Source organism: Biomphalaria glabrata, chromosome 6 (assembly GCF_947242115.1).
Source record: "Biomphalaria glabrata chromosome 6, xgBioGlab47.1, whole genome shotgun sequence".
NCBI classification, from domain to species: domain Eukaryota; kingdom Metazoa; phylum Mollusca; class Gastropoda; family Planorbidae; genus Biomphalaria; species Biomphalaria glabrata.
In genome coordinates this window covers 5,415,011-5,436,630 of record NC_074716.1, presented here as the reverse complement: position 1 = coordinate 5,436,630, position 21,620 = coordinate 5,415,011, and the positions used below count along the sequence as shown (strand labels likewise).

Here is a 21,620-nt window from a genome sequence, read left to right as displayed (position 1 = left end):
GATCAAGTGTTTAATTATAAAACTGTCTTTGCAAAGAGAAGTTGTATCATCTTAGAGTGAAATTAGAGTTTTAGACCTAGGAATAGAGAGATGTGTTATTGAGTAACATTTCGCGTAATGTCTAAATAAAGAATGTTCGTCAGGGATTCCAAATTCGCAGATATAAGGAACGAATGTATGTAAAATGCATTTGAAACACAAATTTGTAGGTTAATTTTATTAAATAATGAATCAATAGACTATATTTAGTATTTTCATGTGTCAAAGTAAAAAAACTCTCTGCGCAAAGTGTAGTTTCTAAAATTATATCTAGATCTAAATTCTTTTGATCGCTTCATGTAAATATTGTAAACATGGCCTAGATCGAATAAGTTATAATGCTTTCATAGAGTTGGTTAACTTTTTTTTTAGGGTCTTAACTTTGTTTTAGGGCTACAATACATACACTACACAAGGAACATTTCTGCCAAGTTTTATTAAGATTGGTCAAACTGTTTTGATTTCTATTCCGCGGAAAAAAATTTGAAAACAGATCAACAAAAAAAGAGTGATAAAAGAAAGAGTGACACTACAGGGAATAAACTGGCAAAATATAAAGGTTTGATATTCAACGAAGACAAAATGGGCATTGACATTTTTCTGAAAAGGTTCGAAATAGAAATGAGAGAACTGAAATACCCTGAAGACAAATGGACATTCTTATTGTCTATATCATTTAAAGCGGAGTTGCCGTCAAAAATATGTATGAACCAGGGTAACTATAGTGTTGTGAAAGAACAACTACTTCGAACTTTCGGGAATACAGAAGCTTTCTATCGCCAAAAGTTTGTTAATTGTGAGATAGAACCAGAGGATGACCTGCAGACCTTCTTGGACAGAATGAGGAGCCATTTCGATAACTGGAAGGAAACCGCTGAGGTAGAAAAAACCTTTGACAGTCTAAAGACATTTATCATGCTGGACAAAGTGATGTACGAGTGTCAAGAGAAATTAAAAATATCCATAGAAGACATAGTAAGACTGATAAGGGCTTATAAAGTAGCACATATGGAGAAGAAATTATCTAGAGGCAGTGATATAGAAGAAATAGTTGCCTTTAACAGAACTTTTCAGACACAGAATAACTCTCACAGAACAAGGGAGACACAGGATAGACAGTATAGAAGTGGTACATATGAAAGACAATATGATAGCCGCAACGGAAGAAATCAAGGAAACAGACAGGAAAGAAAGGACTGGGAGAAAGGTAGAATAGAGCAAGGCTTATCATTATCATCTGATACTGGAACATTGGAGATTTTTCAGACATTCGTAGGGAACAAGGCAGCCAAGACCATCAGGGATACAGGGAGCACTATTATTGGAGTGAATAAGAATTTAGTGGAAGACCATGAATATACAGGCGAATATAGGAAGTGTGTTATGTTTAATGGGAATATTGTACAATTACCGATTGCTAAAGTTAGTATAGACACACCGTATTTTAAGGGGACAGTGGAAGCTTGTTTTGTAGATCAGGGTGAGATAGATTTAATTATTGGGAATATTCATGGGGTGAAAATATGTTCAGTAAGGGAGATTGAGAATTGGAAGAAATATTATGGGATAAAGTCTACGCGAGGTAGAAATGGGGATGTGAAAGAAGACATAAGATCCCATACATCAGACGACATGGGTAGCAGAGAGCACGAGAAGAAAGAATTAACAGATAAGGTAGAAAGCAATGCAATTGGAATGGGTCGAAATCAAAGTAAAGTAAGGCCATCATTGGTACAGGGAAAGCGATTTAAACCCACATACAGACGTACAAATCCATACATCTTATGCTTTAATTGTGGGAGAAGGGGGCATACTAGAACTTCTAGAAGACAGTGTCAACAGTTAATCAGAGTTAAGGGATTAAGGTACAATAGTGGAGAGGCGTATACGAGAAAAGAGAGGGATATTAGCAGTCTAGAAAACAGTACAGCTAGACCATGTTGTAGTGGGATCACAATGGGACATCATAGCAGTCTAGAAAACAGTACAGCTAGATCATTCGGTAGTGGGATCACAATGGGACATCATAGCAAAGGAGGGAAGCTGAAAGGATGGCATGTCAATAATGTTAGAATTATATAGATAGGATTAGAAAAGGTGGAAATGATGGATACTAATTATTGTTATATTTTACAATGAATAAATATATGTGTAATGAATTGGATATTGTTGTTACATATTTATATAGATTAAGGCTACTACTTTATAGAAGTTTTTGTAAAGGCTACATAGAAAATGTAAAAGAGTATAAGTAGTGGAAAGTAGATACGTAGATTTTGCACAATGTATTTAATTGTGTGTAGTTTTCTGTTTGACTATAATTATTCTGTTAAAATTACATTTGTAAGAAAATTATCGAAATAGTGTGGTAGAAATACATAAAAAGAAACGTCAAGACTGGAATTATTATATAGGCCTGATGATAATAAGACGTAAATAGCATTGGGTTAAATCTATGGTATTAGGAGTGTTGTAAGTTAGTTATATGCTGGGTCATGTTGTCGGGGGTACAATATGCATGGAACAAGATAAGAGTTAGTTAACTATTTGATTGCGGCTAGAATGAGGCTGTTTTGTACAGGCATGAAATTATGAGTGGAGAGTTGTATTAATGAAATCTGATACTATTCTATTTAGCTAATCATTGATAGAAATATGATTACTTATAGATATATGTTAACAGAAGTTGTTTCAATTGCTCATAACAGTTATTATTGTGATGACTATAATTTTTGCTTGCCGTTAGAATTGTATTGTTATTAAAATGACATTGTGTATGATTTTGTTCGTTGTACATCGAACTTGTTGAACAAAAAAAAAGGGGGGGGGGGGTTACGTGCGCATGTTAGAGTAAATGTGGAACGGTGCGAATGCGTGTTGAAAGGGGAGAGAATAAAAAAAATGGAGGAATAGAAACGAAAGAGTGGTTTGGGTGTTCATGAATATTAAAGGAATTATAATCTATAACGTTGATGTTTTGTCTTGTTGTATTGTTAAAAGAGTCTCTTCACATAACAAAAGAAAACAAGGTTGTGGGCCGTTCGATTAAAGGTTGATAGAAGCAAATGAAAAGGGACTTATTGGACATAAAGGCTAGGATATTATGCTGTGAGAGGGGAGGGTTGTAATGCCAACTGTTTTATTTATAGGTCTAAATATGCTGTGGCTTATACATCACCTTTGAGTTAGCTAGGGATAAAAAAGTTATTATATTCTTAGTAAAATAGTGGGGTTTTTTTAAAAAGAAAAGTGGTTTTGATTTTATTACAAAAATATAACAAATTTAAATCACTTTTAAATCACTGTATACAAAAAGCAGCCATTTTTATCATCAATAACAAAGACAAAAGTTTAACAAAGAAAAAAATCTTTTTTTTTTAATTGTATCATTTAAACAAATGCAAATTAAGTCGTCATTGCTTTTCTCTCGGCCTCGAGAATGTGTTGCTTGTCACTGAGTTTCCCTTTTATGTACAGAGTCCTGAAGGTAAAAATGATAAAAAAATTAAGTTTAGAATGACGTTTGGGTGGGGGGGGGAGCGGTCAATAACAAGATGGATCTCAGTTTGTTAACAAAATTATCTACATACCTATATGATAAAAGCTACTTACTGCTATATAGTTTAACCAAACTTTAGATTACGTTGTTCTCTCTTTGTATCTTGGCCACTTCTAAAGCGGCGGGGAAGGGGGGGGGCGATTGCATCTACCGCCCTCCTCACTCTAGACTTTGAGAGGGGGAGGTCCAATTTTTTTAGCGGAAATCATAAATTGTGAACTAAATTAATTAAATTTCTTTATAATACAAGATACTTATTCAGATTTGAAACCATTTGTATTTTATGTCACACCACACTCTAAACTAGAATTACATCCTTGTTAAATATAAAATGCATTCGCCCCCCCCCCCCCTCTCTCAACAGGGAGACCAATACTTTTTCTTTTGTATTACAGTTAGGAATTCAAAATATTTTGCAAAAAAAAAAAAAAAAAAAAAAACTGTCACTAAAATAAGTTCTAGATATACTATAAAATACTTTTTTTATGCAAAGAGCAGAACCTAAACCTGTACGTTGCCTTTGTGAACCTCACCAAGGCTTTCGACACGGTCAGTCGCGATGGTTTGTGGAGGATTTTGACTAGGCTGGGATGCCCACCTACGTTCCTATCCATTCTCAAGCAGTTTCACGTGGGACAAAGAGGCCAGATCAGACACAATGGTGCCCTTTCTGATCACTTCCCAATAGAAAACGGCGTGAAGCAGGGCTGTGTACTTACTCCTACTCTATTCGCTATCTTCTTTGGCCTAATGCTGGGTCAAATGAGGCAGCGATTGCATGAAGGCATCTATATCCGTTTTCGTTCTGACGGCAATGTGTTCATTCTTCGACGTCTACTATCCCATACAAACACAAAGAAGATGGTCATAACGAAGCTTCTCTATGCCGATGAGTGCGCCTTGCTAGCTCACAATGAACATGACCTCCAGAACGCGGTAAACGAATTAGCACACGCTGCCGCCTCTTTCAGTCTATCTATAAACCTCGGAAAAATTTAAATTCATAAGAAATTTTCAAGTATAATAGTAACAATTGAGATGAGTTCTAAAACCAAATATTTTTTCCTAGTCGCTTTTATCAACCTTTAGTTGATCTGAGATTTTTCTATTGTACTAATAAATCTGAGACTATTGCAGTTCATAATTAAAACATAAATATACTAAACAAGGTTGCAAAGACAATTTGTGTGGAAACACAAACTCAAAATCGGCCCCCGAAGTGGTTCACCCAGGCAGGCTTCAATATTTTCAGAAAGAACATATCAAAGACAAATGACAGATAAGAATGGAAAAAGAAGGTTGACAGTTCAACGGTCCAGCAGATCAAAGGATAGGTGAAAGTCAATGTAAAGTTAGATGTGAACCTGGCCTAACTAGTTCCCCTTTCAGACCTTGTGGTCTTATAGGGCAGATGAAGTTCATCTGTTTTTTGTGGCCTACGGTTAACGAGGGTGTCATGTAGCCAGCACAACGACCAACCGCCTTTACTTTTCAACAAATAATATCAGGTACCCATTAGAGATGGGTGGACTCAGAGGCGCCCAATGATTCTGAAGTTGAAAATGCCAGTCTTCACCAAGATTCGAACCCGGGTCCTATGAAAGTGCGGGAGCCACTGTGGTCGCATAGTTTGCAGTGGCCTAAGGCCGGCCCTGCAAAATAGCGGCGTCTGCTACGCCGCCGGTCGACTAGTGAAGATAATATTAATATAAATACGCGTAATAAAGATATACTAACACTGCTTGTATCTCGCTTGTCACTACCAAGGCTAACGAGCCCCTTCTGCCCGAAGCTTTCTAGTTTAGGCGCCAGTTGCTGGCCTTTGACCCTTCTCCTGTCGGTGGTAACGGTTCCGCCAGGCTCAGTATTTGAGCCACACGTGAAGGCCAGAGATCGGACTGGTTGTCAGAGGCTAGTTGAGACTCATGTCATTGGAAGCATTTTATAGGTAAGGAAAGAAAGAGTGTGCAATACTGAGATCCTTGCGCGAACAGGTATTCCCTCCATCACAGTCCTCTGACAACGCCGCCGGCGCTGGCTTGGACATGTTCGCCGGATGGAGGGCAATCGGATCCCGCAAATCATCCTTTACGGACAACTCGCGACTGGATCAGGAAAAACAGGTCGCCCCCACCTCCGTTACATGGATGTAATAAAACAGGACCTCAAATCAGTGGAAATCGATACTGACATTGGGAAGACATCGCCCTAGGCCGCACAAAATGGAGAGTGACAGTGACCAAGAAAGCTATGGGCAGTGAAAAAACATGGGCCTCTCTGAAACAAAAGCGTAAAATGCGAAAAACGGCCAGCTCCTCTACCACCAAAGCGAAAGCTACTTTAACCTGTGATATCTCTGGCTTCACAATCACATGAAAAAGTGTTTGAGATGAACTATAGTCACTCTACGACTGAAGGAGGCCAACACATTTTATTTTACTAAATTTGACCTTTTTAAATAGAATGAATAATGAGCTGTGAATGTCAGGAGAATGTGTTTCTGCAGTAAAGAATGCAATAAAACGCTCCTCCAGACCTCCTAGCTGACAAGATAAGAACCACCAAGGTGACTTTTAGTTTTTGCCGAAGTTTGAGAAACACGGCTCTAGTTGTACTCGCCCACGAAACGGTGTCCAGGTGAGGTGAATAGGCTTTAGAAACTTTGAAAGACCCTCCCAACAAGAATCTTGGTGTTTCTTAATCTGACACGAACATTTTGCTTGGTATAATTTTGGAATGAATAATTAAATATACCAATAGGAAATGGTTCCAAAATCATCTTGCAGACTTTGGTTGTATCTGAACAAGGACATGTCGCTGGAACATCTGCACCCACGGGTCTAAAACAAGCTAAAACAAAAAAAAAAGCAAACAAATAAATTGATAAATATGTAAGAAAACTTAAAAAAAAAATAAAAATAAATAAAAGCGTAAAGAAAAGACTCTGGCCCCCCAAAACCCTCCTTATATAAGCAAGAGTAAACAAAGAACTGCCTAAACTTGAAACCATTGTGTGGTTCATCTCAGATATAAGATTGCTGATCGGAACTCTTCAACGTCTAGAATGAGAACAAAAAAGAACTAAGGGAAATAAGAGAGAAAAAGCTTCATAGAAAAAAAGGGGAAGAAAGGAAGGTTTGATAAAGATAGATAGATAGATAGAGAGATAGATAGATAAATAGATAGATAGATAGAGAGATAGATAGATAAATAGATAGAGAGAGAGAGAGAGAGAGAGAGAGAGAGAGAGAAAGAGATGTGGTAGAACAGGGAGAGATGTTATGAGAAATAAAGTCAGAGATAGTCAAACGGATCGTTCACTATTGATTTTCGTCCTATTCATTACAATAGATGTTCTTACTGTTGAATACGTCAGATGTTCTTCTTGTTTACTACCTTAGATGTTCTTCTTGTTTACTAAGTCAGATGTTCTTCTTGTTTACTACGTCAGATGTTCTTACTGTTGAATACGTCAGATGTTCTTCTTGTTTACTAAGTCAGATGTTCTTCTTGTTTACTACGTCAGATGTTCTTCTTGTTTACTACGTCAGATGTTCTTCTTGTTTACTACGTCAGATGTTCTTCTTGTTTACTACGTCAGATGTTCTTCTTGTTTACTACGTCAGATGTTCTTCTTGTTTACTACGTCAGATGTTCTTCTTGTTTACTAAGTCAGATGTTCTTCTTGTTTACTACGTCAGATGTTCTTCTTGTTTACTACGTTAGATGTTCTTCTTGTTTACTACGTTAGATGTTCTTCTTGTTTACTACGTCAGATGTTCTTCCAGTTGAATACGTCAGATGTTCTTCTTGTTTACTACGTCAGATGTTCTTCTTGTTTACTACATAAGATGTTCTTCTTGTTTACTACGTCAGATGTTCTTCTTGTTTTTTACGTCAGATGTTTTTCTTGTTTACTACGTCAGATGTTCTTCTTGTTTACTACGTTAGATGTTCTTCTTGTTTACTACGTTAGATGTTCTTCTTGTTTACTACGTCAGATGTTCTTCTTGTTTTTTACGTCAGATGTTTTTCTTGTTTACTACGTCAGATGTTCTTCTTGTTTACTACGTTAGATGTTCTTCTTGTTTACTACGTCAGATGTTCTTCTTGTTTTTTACATCAGATGTTCTTCTTGTTTACTACGTCAGATGTTCTTCTTGTTTACTACGTCAGATGTTCTTCTTGTTTACTACGTCAGATGTTCTTCTTGTTTACTACGTCAGATGTTCTTCCTGTTGAATATGTTAGATGTTCTTCTTGTTTACTACGTCAGATGTTCTTCTTGTTTACTACGTCAGATGTTCTTCTTGTTTACTACGTCAGATGTTCTTCCTGTTGAATATGTTAGATGTTCTTCTTGTTTACTACGTCAGATGTTCTTCTTGTTTACTACGTCAGATGTTCTTCTTGTTTACTACGTCAGATGTTCTTCCTGTTGAATATGTTAGATGTTCTTCTTGTTTACTACGTCAGATGTTCTTCTTGTTTACTACGTCAGATGTTCTTCTTGTTTACTACGTCAGATGTTCTTCCTGTTGAATATGTTAGATGTTCTTCTTGTTTACTACGTCAGATGTTCTTCTTGTTTACTACGTCAGATGTTCTTCTTGTTTACTACGTCAGATGTTCTTCCAGTTGAATACGTCAGATGTTCTTCTTGTTTACTACGTCAGATACTCTTCTTGTTTACTACGTTAGATGTTCTTCTTGTTTACTACGTTAGATGTTTTTCTTGTTTACTAGATTAGATGTTCTTCTTGTTTACTACGTCAGATGTTCTTCTTGTTTACTACGTCAGATGTTCTTCTTGTTTACTACGTCAAATGTTCTTCTTGTTTACTACGTCAGATGTTCTTCTTGTTTACTACATCAGATGTTCTTCTTGTTTACTACGTCAGATGTTCTTCTTGTTTACTACGTCAGATGTTCTTCTTGTTTACTACGTCAGATGTTCTTCCTGTTGAATATGTTAGATGTTCTTCTTGTTTACTACGTCAGATGTTCTTCTTGTTTACTACGTCAGATGTTCTTCTTGTTTACTACGTCAGATGTTCTTCCTGTTGAATATGTTAGATGTTCTTCTTGTTTACTACGTCAGATGTTCTTCTTGTTTACTACGTCAGATGTTCTTCTTGTTTACTACGTCAGATGTTCTTCTTGTTTACTACGTCAGATGTTCTTCTTGTTTACTACGTTAGATGTTCTTCTTGTTTACTACGTCAGATGTTCTTCCAGTTGAATACGTCAGATGTTCTTCTTGTTTACTACGTCAGATGTTCTTCTTGTTTACTACGTCAGATGTTCTTCCAGTTTAATACGTCAGATGTTCTTCTTGTTTACTACGTCAGATGTTCTTCCAGTTGAATACGTCAGATGTTCTTCTTGTTTACTACGTCAGATGTTCTTCTTGTTTACTACATCAGATGTTCTTCTTGTTTACTACGTCAGATGTTCTTCTTGTTTACTACGTCAGATACTCTTCTTGTTTACTACGTCAGATGTTCTTCTTGTTTACTACGTCAGATGTTCTTCTTGTTTACTACGTCAGATACTCTTCTTGTTTACTACGTCAGATGTTCTTCTTGTTTACTACGTTAGATGTTCTTCTTGTTTACTAGATTAGATGTTCTTCTTGTTTACTACGTCAGATGTTCTTCTTGTTTACTACATCAGATGTTCTTCTTGTTTACTACGTCAAATGTTCTTCTTGTTTACTACGTCAGATGTTCTTCTTGTTTACTACGTTAGATGTTCTTCTTGTTTACTACGTCAGATGTTCTTCCTGTTGAAAACGTAAAATGTTCTTCTTGTTTACTACGTCAGATGTTCTTCTTGTTTACTACGTCAGATGTTCTTCTTGTTTACTACGTCAGATGTTCTTCTTGTTTACTCCGTTAGATGTTCTTCTATTTTACTACGTCAGATGTTCTTCTTGTTTACTACGTCAGATGTTCTTTTTGTTTACTACGTCAGATGTTCTTCTTGTTTACTACGTCAGACGTTCTTCTTGTTTACTACGTCAGACGTTCTTCTTGTTTACTACGTCAGACGTTCTTCTTGTTTACTACGTCAGACGTTCTTCTTGTTTACTACGTCAGACGTTCTTCTTGTTTACTACGTCAGACGTTCTTCTTGTTTACTACCTTCTTACAATAGCTTGTAGATGAAGGGAAGCGTGGTCGAGGGGCTTGAACTTGGCTTGGCTTGGCTACCTAGAAGAAGGCTCGAGGTTCGACACCCGACTCGGGCAGAGTTGTGTTTACTGAGCGCCTAAAGGCAGCACGTAAAACCAATCCTAGATACCCCCTCCACCCCCACCCCTATTGGATGAGATTGAACCAAAAGCGCTCTGAGCATGCTAAGCATGAAAGTAACGCTTTATAAAAGCTTTAATAATAAAAATACATTGTTACGATAGCGTAGTGATCGTTCAAAAAATGCAAATGTTCCTATTACTTACGACCAGTCGGACTCGGTGGTACGCAATATCCTTCTTTTATTGAACTCAAGAACTCCGAGGAAATTTCATTTGCTTTGCTATACCCATAGCTGTGGTCATAGCTGTAGCTATCACCATAACTGCTTCTAGAGCCAAAACCATTATAGGGGCCATACATGCTGTCATAACAAGACTGAGGTTTGGCAAACGTAGCGTCGAACACCTGGGCACAGCATTGGGCGGTCGTGGGACAGTCTGCACTTTTGGAACATTTCTTTGGTCGTGCACAAGTAACTGCAAAAAAACAAGCAAAATATAAAAAAAATATACATTAAAATAATACCAAACAGAGGGAAGAGCTCCACATTTATGACTATGTAAAATAATTAATTTCCATTAATTAATAGACTAATTTTTGGTTAATTAAAAAAAATGATTTATGTTTTGAATAGTACTATAAATAATTGTGGGTCGAAAGGGTTAACACGATACGAAAACTAACGAGGAAAAAGTAACTTGTACAATTATATAAGGCAGCGGTTCTCAACCTTTTAAGCTCGGCGACCCCTTTTTAGAATCCCCCACTCTGCCGCGACCCACCCACACACACAGTAATAGAAGAATAGACAAAAATAATTCATATTTTCAATGGTCTTAGGCGACCCCTGGCAAAATTGTCAATCGACCCTCAAGGGGGTCGCGACCCACAGGTTGAGAACCCCCGATCTAAGGCGACAAAACTCCCACATATTTAGCCATGTCACTTACTACTGACGAATACATTTTTCTTGTTGGTATCAAATAAAATAATTAATTACAAGTATAAGTTTAACTGATTATTTGATAATTTTGATAGATGCATGTTTAGGAAGGTATTTAAAATAGTTGTGTAAAGTTACAACTAAATCCAAGAGTTGGGAGGAAGAAATAAGTTGTTCAAGACTTTTACCAGACATGGTGAGTGGATCTAAAATTATGATATGCAAAGGGTAATTGTATCAATTGGTTTGGGTCAGTGATGTAATTAAATTTGTAATAAATCTAGACGAACAACAATAAATCTGTGCGATTAGAAATAATTTTGCCGATTGTTTTGGTTTAGCGCTATTTCATGCTTTGAGCTTCAGTAAAGTACAATTTCTTTCCTTTGTTTGAGATACCAAACAACATATTTGATTACCAATAGTTAATTAACTGGTTTTTTATTATTATCATTAATTCTTGTTTTGTCAAGTTAAAAAAAATAATTGTCCACAATTTCAACTTTATCTGAGATTGGGTGTGGGAGAAATAACGTGTACAAAGATTTTACCAGACAGACAGTTTTGACAAAAACTTAAAGAGAAAATAGATCCTACCTTGACCTGCAGCAGTTTTAAGAAGAGCCACACATTGGGCAGACCTGTGAGTCTCACACAACACTCGTCCACACCACACAGGAGATCATTACATGTTATTGCCTCATACTGTTGTACCATGTAGTTCTGTTGAGGGTAGTTCTGGTATTGTCTATAAACCAAACATAAAAACAATATAGCGCTTTTATACAATACTTTGGTTTATAAGTTCGGTATTAGTCTTCTTCTACAAATAATACCACTATTCTAATTGGTTCTTTGGTTTGAAGCTATAATTAGATAACATTGTAATAAAAAATGGAAAGTTCCCTTTTCAGACCTTTCGGTCTATAGGGCAGATGCTGTAAAGGTCATCTGGTTTTGTGGCGTACGGTTAACGAGGGTGTCATGTGGCCAGCACAGCGACCAACCGCCTTTACTTTTCCCCAACTAATGTCAGGTACCCACTAGAGCTGGGTGGACTTAGAGGCGCCCGGAGTTCCCGAAATTAAAAATCCAAGTCTTCACCAGGATTTGAACCTCGGGAACCGATTCGGAAGCCAAGCGCTTTACTGCACAGCCACTGCACCCCCAGATAATATTGTAACTATCATATAAATGTGTATATTGCTAAAATAATGTATAATTGTTTAAAATCTCGATTGGTTAGATGAATTAACTGAACAGAAATCAAAATGTTAGTAGCCGAGTTTCTATTATTATAAGGCTAGAAATACTTACTGCTGCTCATAGGTAACACCCAGAACTATAGACAAAACTGTCAAGAAGCACACTGACTGGAATAAAACAAGATTACAAAGAGAGTTTGTGTTATCACACTAATTTAGAGACGGGCCCTATCAAATTCACAAATGTTTTGATCGTTTAAAGAAATGTGGCGTTATTTTTCACATAAAAGCAAACAGTGCAACACATCGTCTTTGATAAGACTCTTCTAACTCTTATGGAATAAGCAGAGTAGCGTTAAGTGATCACCTAAGGTCAGCATGGAAACCTAACGATACAGTGTGAGCTGATTACCTACTTTTATTGATTTTTACTCAAATGTAAAATCCCAATGTTAATTACATTTATTTATTGTTATTGCACATTTTACAATAATACTTAATTAAAATTATAAACAGAGTTAACATCACATGAACAGGTTTATTTTGTTATACTGTAAATGGTATAACTTTGTGTTGTATCATTTACACTTGTACTACCATCTAGATTTGTCAAGGCATATTTGGGCATGTATCTAGAGATTTTATTATTACATTTTCCCATGTGTCTGCTTTTCCCGAGTTATAATTTTTCCAACTTGGTTATCACCCCCAAAATGGTGTCGACTGGTGCGGACCTCACCCCTCACACCCCCTCTTCCTAATGACGCCACTGCTCCAAGATATATCACGAGATTTTATTATTTTTTTTAGTCCGACCTGAAGAAATAAAAAAATTATCTTTCCATGCCTTTCGCATCGAAGGTTACAGAATCAGCGTGCGTTCGTGGTGCCTCGCATGGTGGTGCGGCGTAAAGAATTATATATATACAGATGACAGATATGAAAAAAAAAAAGGAAGGAGAACTGGAAAGTATTTTAGAGTTTTGCCTGAAGTCTTGCTTGAGAATTTGTATGATTGAGGACTTTCTTGAGGGGACATGTTATTGTGAATTGTTACTGATTTCTATTGGATTACATGTACCGTTAGATGGCTCTAGATACGCAACACCAAGAACGAGAGACGTCACTATTATCAGTGCTTACGCTCCCACGCTGCAGGCAGAACCGTAAACCAAGGAAAGATTCTATGCTGACCCGTGGAGAGTCCTGTGGACACTGCTGACAAAGTAATTATCATGGGTGACTTCAACACTCGAGTGGGGACGACTACAGCGCTAGGCCGGGTGTCCTAAGTTTTGAAAATCTGCTCTGAAGCAAATCTTGCAATAACAAACACAATTTCACATCAAACAAAGCCGCTTTAAGACCACATGAATGCATCCACGCTCAAAGCACTGGCACCTGTAGGCACTGGCGGATCCAGAACTTTTGAGTGGGGGGGGCGATTTTTTTCCAAACCCTAACCCTAATGCCCAGTAAACCCTAACCCTATGCATAAACGTGCACATATACATATATATATATATATATATGAGAATTTTTAAAAAGCAGCATTTCTCAACCTTTGGTGAAAAACAAAACAACTGGGGCAGCGCTATAAGGTTTTCAAGTGGGGTTCGGGGCGAAGCCCCGACGACAAAAGCGTTTTTTTCTTGCTTTTTTCACTGCAGAAAAGTATTCTCCTGACATTTACAGCTCAATATTCATCAATGGAGTTCGCCCCGCCGCCAAAAGCGTTTTCTTGCATTCTTCACTGTAGAAACGCATTCTCCTGACATCTACAACTCATTACTTATCAATGGAGTTCGGGGCGAAGCCCCGCATCCAAAAGCGTTTTCTTGCATTCTTCACTGTAGAAACGCATTCTCCTGACATCTACAACTCATTACTTATCAATGGAGTTCGGGGCGAAGCCCCGACGACAAAAGCGTTTTCTTGCTTCTTTCACTGCAGAAAAGTATTCTCCTGACATTTATAGCTCATTATCCATCAGTGGAGTTCGGGGCGAAGCCCCGTCGCTAAAAGCGTTTTCTTGCATTCTTCACTGTAGAAACGCATTTTCCTGACATCTACAACTCATTACTTATCAATGGAGTTCGGGGCGAAGCCCCGCCGCCAAAAGCGTTTTTTTGCATTCTTCACTGTAGAAACGCATTCTCCTGACATCTACAACTCATTACTTATCAATGGAGTTCGGGGCGAAGCCCCGACGGCAAAAGCGTTTTCTTGCTTTTTTCACTGCAGAAAAGTATTCTCCTGACATTTACAGCTCATTATCCATCAGTGGAGTTCGGGGCGAAGCCCCGCCGCAAAAAGTGTTTTGTTGCATTCTTCATTGCAGTAACGCATTCTCCTGACATCTACAGCTCATTGTTCATCCATGGAGTTCGGGGCGAAGCCCCGCCGCCAAAAGAGTTTTCTTGCATACTTCACAGAAGAAAGGTATTCTCCTGACCTAAAACTCATTATTCATACTATTAAAAAAGGACCTTTTGAATAATGTTGTACTTATAATATTCTAATATGAATTTATAGGCCCTTAATACATTGCCAAAAATCCGATTTGTTCCTTGAAAAGATAAGATACCCCACATATTTAGATTTTGGCTTTGAGGATCTCCGCCGAAAAACAATTATTCGATAAATAATATTCAATAAAATCAAAGTATAAATTGTGAGTTATAGTCCCAAATTTATTTAACTAGAAAAATATCAGATTGAGTAAAGGTTAGAAAAAGCGACTATGAAAAAATTATTTGGGTTTAGAACTCATCTCAATCGTGACTCTTATACTGAAAAATTTCGTTTGAATTCTAATTTTTTTGAATGCAAAGTCTTTCTTAAAATAGTCATGATAAATTCATGTGAAATTACATAAACTCTGTCTGGAAATGGGAGGGGCGGTAGAGTGAAAACGATTAATCCTCGCTCCTTTAATAATTTCTGCTAAAGATTGCATTTGGCATTAAAGAATAGGGGTGTGGCGACTCGATGTAAGAATTTAATTTATAGTATATATAAATTAAATTAGTGACAGATGTTTTTGTTTTGTAATTTCCTAACTGTAATACAAAAAGAAAAAGTATTGGTTTGTCCGATGGGGGAAAGGCGATTGCATGAATCGCCCCTCCCACCTGGTACAACCCTTTTTCATTTAAATTTTACTAATGATAAAATTTGAGATTAGAGTGTGGTACGACATAATATACAATGAGTTCACATATCAATATGTAGTTTATATTATATAGATATTCAACTAATTTTGTTCACAAACTATGATTCTCCACAAAAATAGGACCGCCCCCCCCCACTCAGAGGGCTAGAGTGGGGAGGGCAGTGCATGCAATTTCCCCCTCCCCCAACCTCACCGAAACGGCCAAGATACAAGAAGGCGAGCGACATAATATAAATCTATATATTAATTCAACTAATTTTGTTCACAAACTATGATTTCTCCATTAAAGTAGGACCGCCCCCCCCCTCTCAAAAGGGTTAGGTGGGAAGGGCAGTAGAGATAAATTGGCAAACAGGGAACAGATCGGTTAAAATATCAATAACAAGTTTTAATCACATAGATATGTAATTGATTCTGTTAGCAAGCTGTGATTTCTACAAAGAAATTGGACCGCCTCCCACTCGAAAGTTTAGGGGGGGGGCGGGATTGATACCATCGCCCCCTCCCGACCCCACCAAATCGGCCAACATACTAGAGGGGGGGGGCGAAATAATCTAAAAATAGGTTGAAATATAAATAATTAGTATATATTATTAACATAAGTAATGAATTCGTATACAAATTGTGTGAATTCTATACTAAAATTCGTCCGCCCCCCCCTTCGGGGGGGGGGTCGGCCGAGTGGGGGGGGCGATCGCCCCTACCGCCCCCCCCCCCTGGATCCGCCAGTGCCTGTAGGATTACATAAAAGTGAGGCAATGTGATGTCAGGGATGTGGTGCACACTAGAGTAATCCCGAGCGCCGACTGTTACACGGAGGATCCGGACGAAGCTGAACATCACCATCAAGATGGTAATAAAAGATGGCTAGCCTAGGCCAGGGCAAAGAAGCTGAATGTTGACAGACTGACTGACGTACGAGAGCGATTGAAAAAATAAGAAAAAACAACAAACATCTAAATCTATACTAGCGTGGTATTAACGTAACATGTACAGAACAAAGTATCCTATACTATACATCAAATAAATCATTTAAGGGAGAGAGGAATCGAGTTATTTTTATTTATGAAATTGTTCCGAAAAAAAACCCTTTCTACTACGTTACAAGGCTTGCTTATACTAAAAAATGTCTTTGTAAAATCACGAGGGCTAATAAACATTAACGCGAGAGTTCTCAAGGTATTTACACCAACGTTTCCTGTTTTAAAAATATATTCGAATCAATGTTACTAAAAATACACGTAGATTATTTCTCTTTGTTAATATATATTGTGCTAGACATGGAATATTTTCTATGAAAAATAAAATTGTCTTGCATAATTAATTCAATTTTAAAATAGAAAAGTCCACATTGCAAGCAACAATATGTGAAATTCGATTTTTAAATTATTTTTTTTTGAGACCTAAGTGTGACTGATTGTCACACGGACGGACGGACAGACAGACCAAACAGAACTAGTAGCGGCTTTTTTTTTTCATACAGAATTGAAATGTATTCTCCTGCCACATTTTCATATCAGTCAATAGTTTAGATTATATAAAATAATAAAGACTACCTGAACCACAACGCCGTCCATCATTGTATCTCTGCGTTAGACTTCTTACAACACTAAAACTCGCTTTATATATAGCTCTAATGGAAGATGTCGTTACGAGATTAAAAGTTATCATGAAACATTTCAGCACGCTGTTACCACATAAAACATAAAAATGTCTTTCTCTATCTATCTGACATGTTTGCCTTGTGTGTTTGTGTAAAAAAAAAAGTTCCCATTTCAGACCTTTTGGTACATATGGCAGGAGATGTAAAGGTCATCTGTTTTTAAAGAAATGTTTAAAAAAGCTATTTTAAAGATAAAAAGAATATATAACATACAAATGTATTATAACTGTGCCGATGTCTATGGTTCGCAATAGAGCACCATTTAGATCTGGTTTAAGATATCAGTGGTATAGAAAAGGGACATAACTTCTTTCCACCCAATTAAAGTGTATTTAGTGGAACACTTTGATAATTTTTTTAGAGAGATTAATACACGTGGTGGCCTGCTAATTTATTATTCCAGTAGTTCCTGGAACACCTATATTCCATTATTTGCCTAACCAAGGTTAAATAACATTTTAGTTTTATGTTCCTATATGATTTATAGAAATTTCGTCTAATAAACCCTAATGTTTTGTTTAACTTTTTTTTTATAGTTTCATCAATATGTGGATTTTAGGACTGTTTTTCATTTCAACCCCAGACCGACCCCAAGGAGTGAAACAGTGGGGGTACTCAGTGAGATTGTGTAACACAATGTCTTAAAATAACATGAATCGCTAGTTGACAATAATTATCCTGGGTACAATTGTAATTTAGATATTTACTTTTTTACCTTTTACCTATCCGTTAGTCTGTTGGACCGTTGGGGTACACTATGCAAAACTTGTCGACCGTCCTTCTCCATTGCTCTCTATCTTTTGACTTAGTGAGAACCTCTTTCAATGGCAGGCCCGACCATTCTTTTAAGTTTTCTTCACATCGCTTTCTCTGTCTACCTCTTCTTTTTTTTTTTCCTGGTACTGTTCTCTGAAGGAACCAGCTATTTATAAGAAAATCTTTGACTAGTAGATGAAAACGAAAATTTACGGGAGGAAGGGGTTAATTACAAATCGTTCAAAAGCTTACGACATCAAAGAGAATTACTTTAGATTTGTTAGTACTGAGAGGTTATTTGATTACAAAAAAACAATTGGTTTGACTTGGCAATCTGTCAGCGTAATGACACTAACATGTCAAATGTCACTAAAATTTCAAATGTCACTAACATATTACTTGCTACAAAATATTGTTTATAGAATTATATTAGCAGGGCAGCTAAGGACAAGTTTAGTGACATGGCAACCACTAGCAGATCCAGAACTTTGGAGGGGGGGGCGATTTTTTTCCGAACCCTTACACTAACGCCCAGTAAACCCTAACCCTAAGCATAAATGTGTACAGCATATATATATATATATATATATATATATATATATATATATATATATATATATATATATATATATAATTTTTTTTTTAAAGCAGTGTTTCTCAACATTCGGCGAAAAAATAATCCAGCCATGTCGAGGCTCTTCTCTTGCCAGCTAGGGTGTCTGGGGGAGCGCTGTAAGCTCCCCCAGTGGGGTCCGGGGTTCTTGCAGAAACGCATTCTCCTGACATCTACAGCTCACTATTTCTTACTACACTGCAAATACAACGGATTTGTTCCTAGGAAAGATATGATACACCACCTATTTACATTAAGATTTTAAGGATCGTTGCCGAAAAAAAAATATTCGAAAAATAATAATAAAAAAAACAGCCTTGTTTACCTTTAGCCCTTTCTTTTGACAGCTATGTGGTCTGGGGGGAACGTTGTAGGCTCCCCCAGTGGGGTTTGGGGCGAAGCTCCGACGCCAAAAGCGTTTTATGCATTATTTACTGCAGAAACGCATTCTCCTGACATCTACAGCTCATTATTGATCCTAAAATAAGTTCTGATGCTGTCCGATTACTTATGAGAGATTGCAATCATGTTTCGTTAGCTCAACACTTGCCAACGTATAGTCTAAATTGTCCCACAAGGCACGATAAAACATTAAACATGTGTTATATAGCAACATAAAAATGGCCTACATATCTCGATCGTCATTTCCCCTCGGAGAGTCGGACCATCTTACACCCATGTACAAACCGGTTTTAAAAACAACAAAACCCGAAGTACAGTCCATCCAGTCTGATGACGCTGTTTACAGCTACAAAGTTGTCTGGAGCAGATTAGGACATATTTGTAAACAACTGCTCAGACAGATGAACTTAACACAACTGTAATTCGTACATCCAGTTTTGTGAAAACATAATTATATTAAGAAGAAAATTAAAAACATTCAGTAATAATAGACCCTGGATGGCCAACATTAAAAATTAACATTCTGTCGTCATCGAGAAGTACATAGAAGTCTATTTATAAAGCGCTGGTTATGAGTGTGTATGTGTTTATCGTGTGTGAATGTCGTTCGTATGTGCGTGTATATCGTGCATCTATATTGTTATTGTACAGTAGTTACGCTGAGGTTGTCAAGTGAAGTAAAATTGAATTTCCATTTGTTTGGATCAATAAAGTTATCTTATCTTATCTTAAAATAAAAGATGTTTTGAATAATGTTTTACACTTGAAAACTCTAAACTTTTTGCATTTTTATGGTATTGGATTATATTGTGAGAAATAGTTATATTTTTTATACAGTAGAAAAATATCATTTTAAGTAAAGGCTGGCAAAAGATGAGTAGGAAAATTCAGAACTCATCTCAATTGTTTCTCTTTCGTATGAATTCTTAATTTTCCCCCCAAAAATCTGATGTCCAGTGGAACTTATTGCAACGTGTGCTGCGGTCATCCCTGTAGCCAAATCCTCGTCATGTGATTCTTAATGTGATTTTTTAAGTTTCTCAAAGGCCTCATTAAAATGTATAAATTTGTTGTACTTTTAATTATCCTCTCGTTTAACAAATTACATCAACAACATCAAAAGACCAGATTTAGTAGTCGACACGGTTGATGTAACCTAGATCTGTAAGTTAATAGTGTCACAGTAACGTACAATCATCCTTCCCCTAAATAAAAGATCTCATTTGTGGAGATATATATTTATTTTTTTTAGCGTTTTCTTGCTGACTGCATTTCTTTTCACGTCCATGGCAATAACAAAAAAAAAAAGGCAAAAAACTTTTGCAAAACAAAACTTGTCTACTTTGGCGACATCCCCTTATCGTGATTTCTATAATGTGCCTCTCCTGCCACTTCTCACCCAGCTAGTTGCATCTACCACATGATGGCGAAGCATGTTCCTGTAATCAGGGGCGTAGAATCCATGGCGCGAAAAGCGGTCATTCTTGAAGTTGCGATTGGTAAAAAAATATTTACTAAGTTGTATGGGACAGAGCGATTTGATGTTGTTGTTGTTGTTGTTTTCTCCACTGAGCGAGAATCTGAAAACAAATTAAAAACAAATCTGAAAACTAATTTAAAACAAATCTGAAAACTAATTGAAAATAAATCAGAAGGCTAGAAAATTTGAATGGTGGTAAATAAGTGTTAGATTATTTACTGTTAACTGAATTACATAAAACTAAATTAGTTGTTATCAATGTGCAAGAGTTTGACACATATAAGATGAAATACAACTTTCGTTTGTCTGTTTATTTGAAACATGTGTGTCGTCTAAAGTTAGACAAACACTGAGTTTTAAGATTCTGTTGGGTGTCTGTCTTGTCATAACTGAATTAGACTTAATGACTATATAACCAGGAATATGTAAATGTTACACAGTCTACTTGATATTTTATGTAACACACTAAATTTGTTTTAATGGAAAGATGGGGGCCTTTTTTGCCTTGCTACGCCGCTGCCTGTAATATGTAGTAAGAAAGTATTTACTTAATTACCTCCCTTCTCTCCCCAATAGAAATTACCTTCCCCCCCCCCCCCTTGCGAAAAGAATCTCTCTCTAGACGCATGTGTCTTATACATCTGATAAGTTTTAATGACCTCTCAGGATTATCTACCGAATTTTTAAAATATCTCCTTTAGATTTTGCCTCCAGTTTATAAGTAAAACCAGGTCTGCAGTTGTGAGGATTTATTTGTTCCCAACAAGCAGATGGGAGTGTTCGGACCTTTCTTTGTGGTAAATTGTTTTAAAATCTATAAAGCCTTAAAATATATTGCAACATGACGCTTTTTAAAATATATAATAAAAAAAGTATCTATGCTGTTTTAATAGTTCAAATGTCAAAATGCAACCTATGCGACAGTAGTAGGCCGCGCACTTTCAAAGGACCCGCAATTCAATTATCCGCTCTAATTCAAGGTGTATAAATTATTAAATTTAACCATTTTATAACTTTAAACAGATTTCCCGCGCCCTCCTTTCGATTTACAAGGAGCTCCTGGAAATCTACCGAAATTGCAAAATATACGAAAAAGTCCATAAAATATATGGAAATATATAGACGAAAGTTGTCATTTTGGGGTGTCACTCAATATGGAAAACACCAATCCAACACGCGATAAATAAAAACGCCTTTATGCATAAGCGTAATTGTGTAATCTGGTGAAAGAAGCTTCTCGAGCCTCAAAGTAATGAAGAATTACTTGAGGTCAACAATTCTCAAAGATAGATTGCAACATTAGTTAATTCATGCTATTGAGAGTGATCTATGTAGGAAACAGAATTATTATGATATACTTACTGTATGACTTTGCTACACGCAAGGCTCGTAAAGTAATTCTGTACGTAGTAAAGAAAGAATAACATGCATAGACGAATTTATTTTCTAATACAGACTCTTAATTTTCACTTATTATCCGCTTCCCTACCCAAACTTGGCCCAACAAAATCCGTTTCGCATAGGG

General features: G+C 36.8%; 1 protein-coding gene across 1 annotated transcript; it reads right to left on the bottom strand.

Moving 5' to 3' along the window:
• Positions 1-6,332: 6,332 nt before the first annotated feature.
• On the bottom strand, positions 6,333-16,789 carry LOC129926582 (uncharacterized). Its single transcript, XM_056031467.1, has 5 exons — positions 16,738-16,789; positions 12,119-12,174; positions 11,399-11,549; positions 10,062-10,334; positions 6,333-6,448 (listed from the first exon to the last, which is right to left on the bottom strand). Exons 1-4 carry the CDS (start codon positions 16,759-16,761, stop codon positions 10,107-10,109), a joined length of 459 nt encoding a protein of 152 aa, XP_055887442.1. The 5' UTR covers positions 16,762-16,789; the 3' UTR covers positions 6,333-6,448; positions 10,062-10,106.
• Positions 16,790-21,620: the final 4,831 nt, after the last annotated feature.

Coding starts and splice junctions, on each gene's coding strand:
- LOC129926582 (XM_056031467.1), bottom strand. CDS start 16,761: ATGATGGACGGCGTTGTGGTTCAG. Junction 12,175..16,737: donor TGGACGGCGTTGTGGTTCAG/GTAGTCTTTATT, acceptor GTTTTATTCCAG/TCAGTGTGCTTCTTGACAGT. Junction 10,335..11,398: donor TAAAACTGCTGCAGGTCAAG/GTAGGATCTATT, acceptor GTTTTTTTGCAG/TTACTTGTGCACGACCAAAG.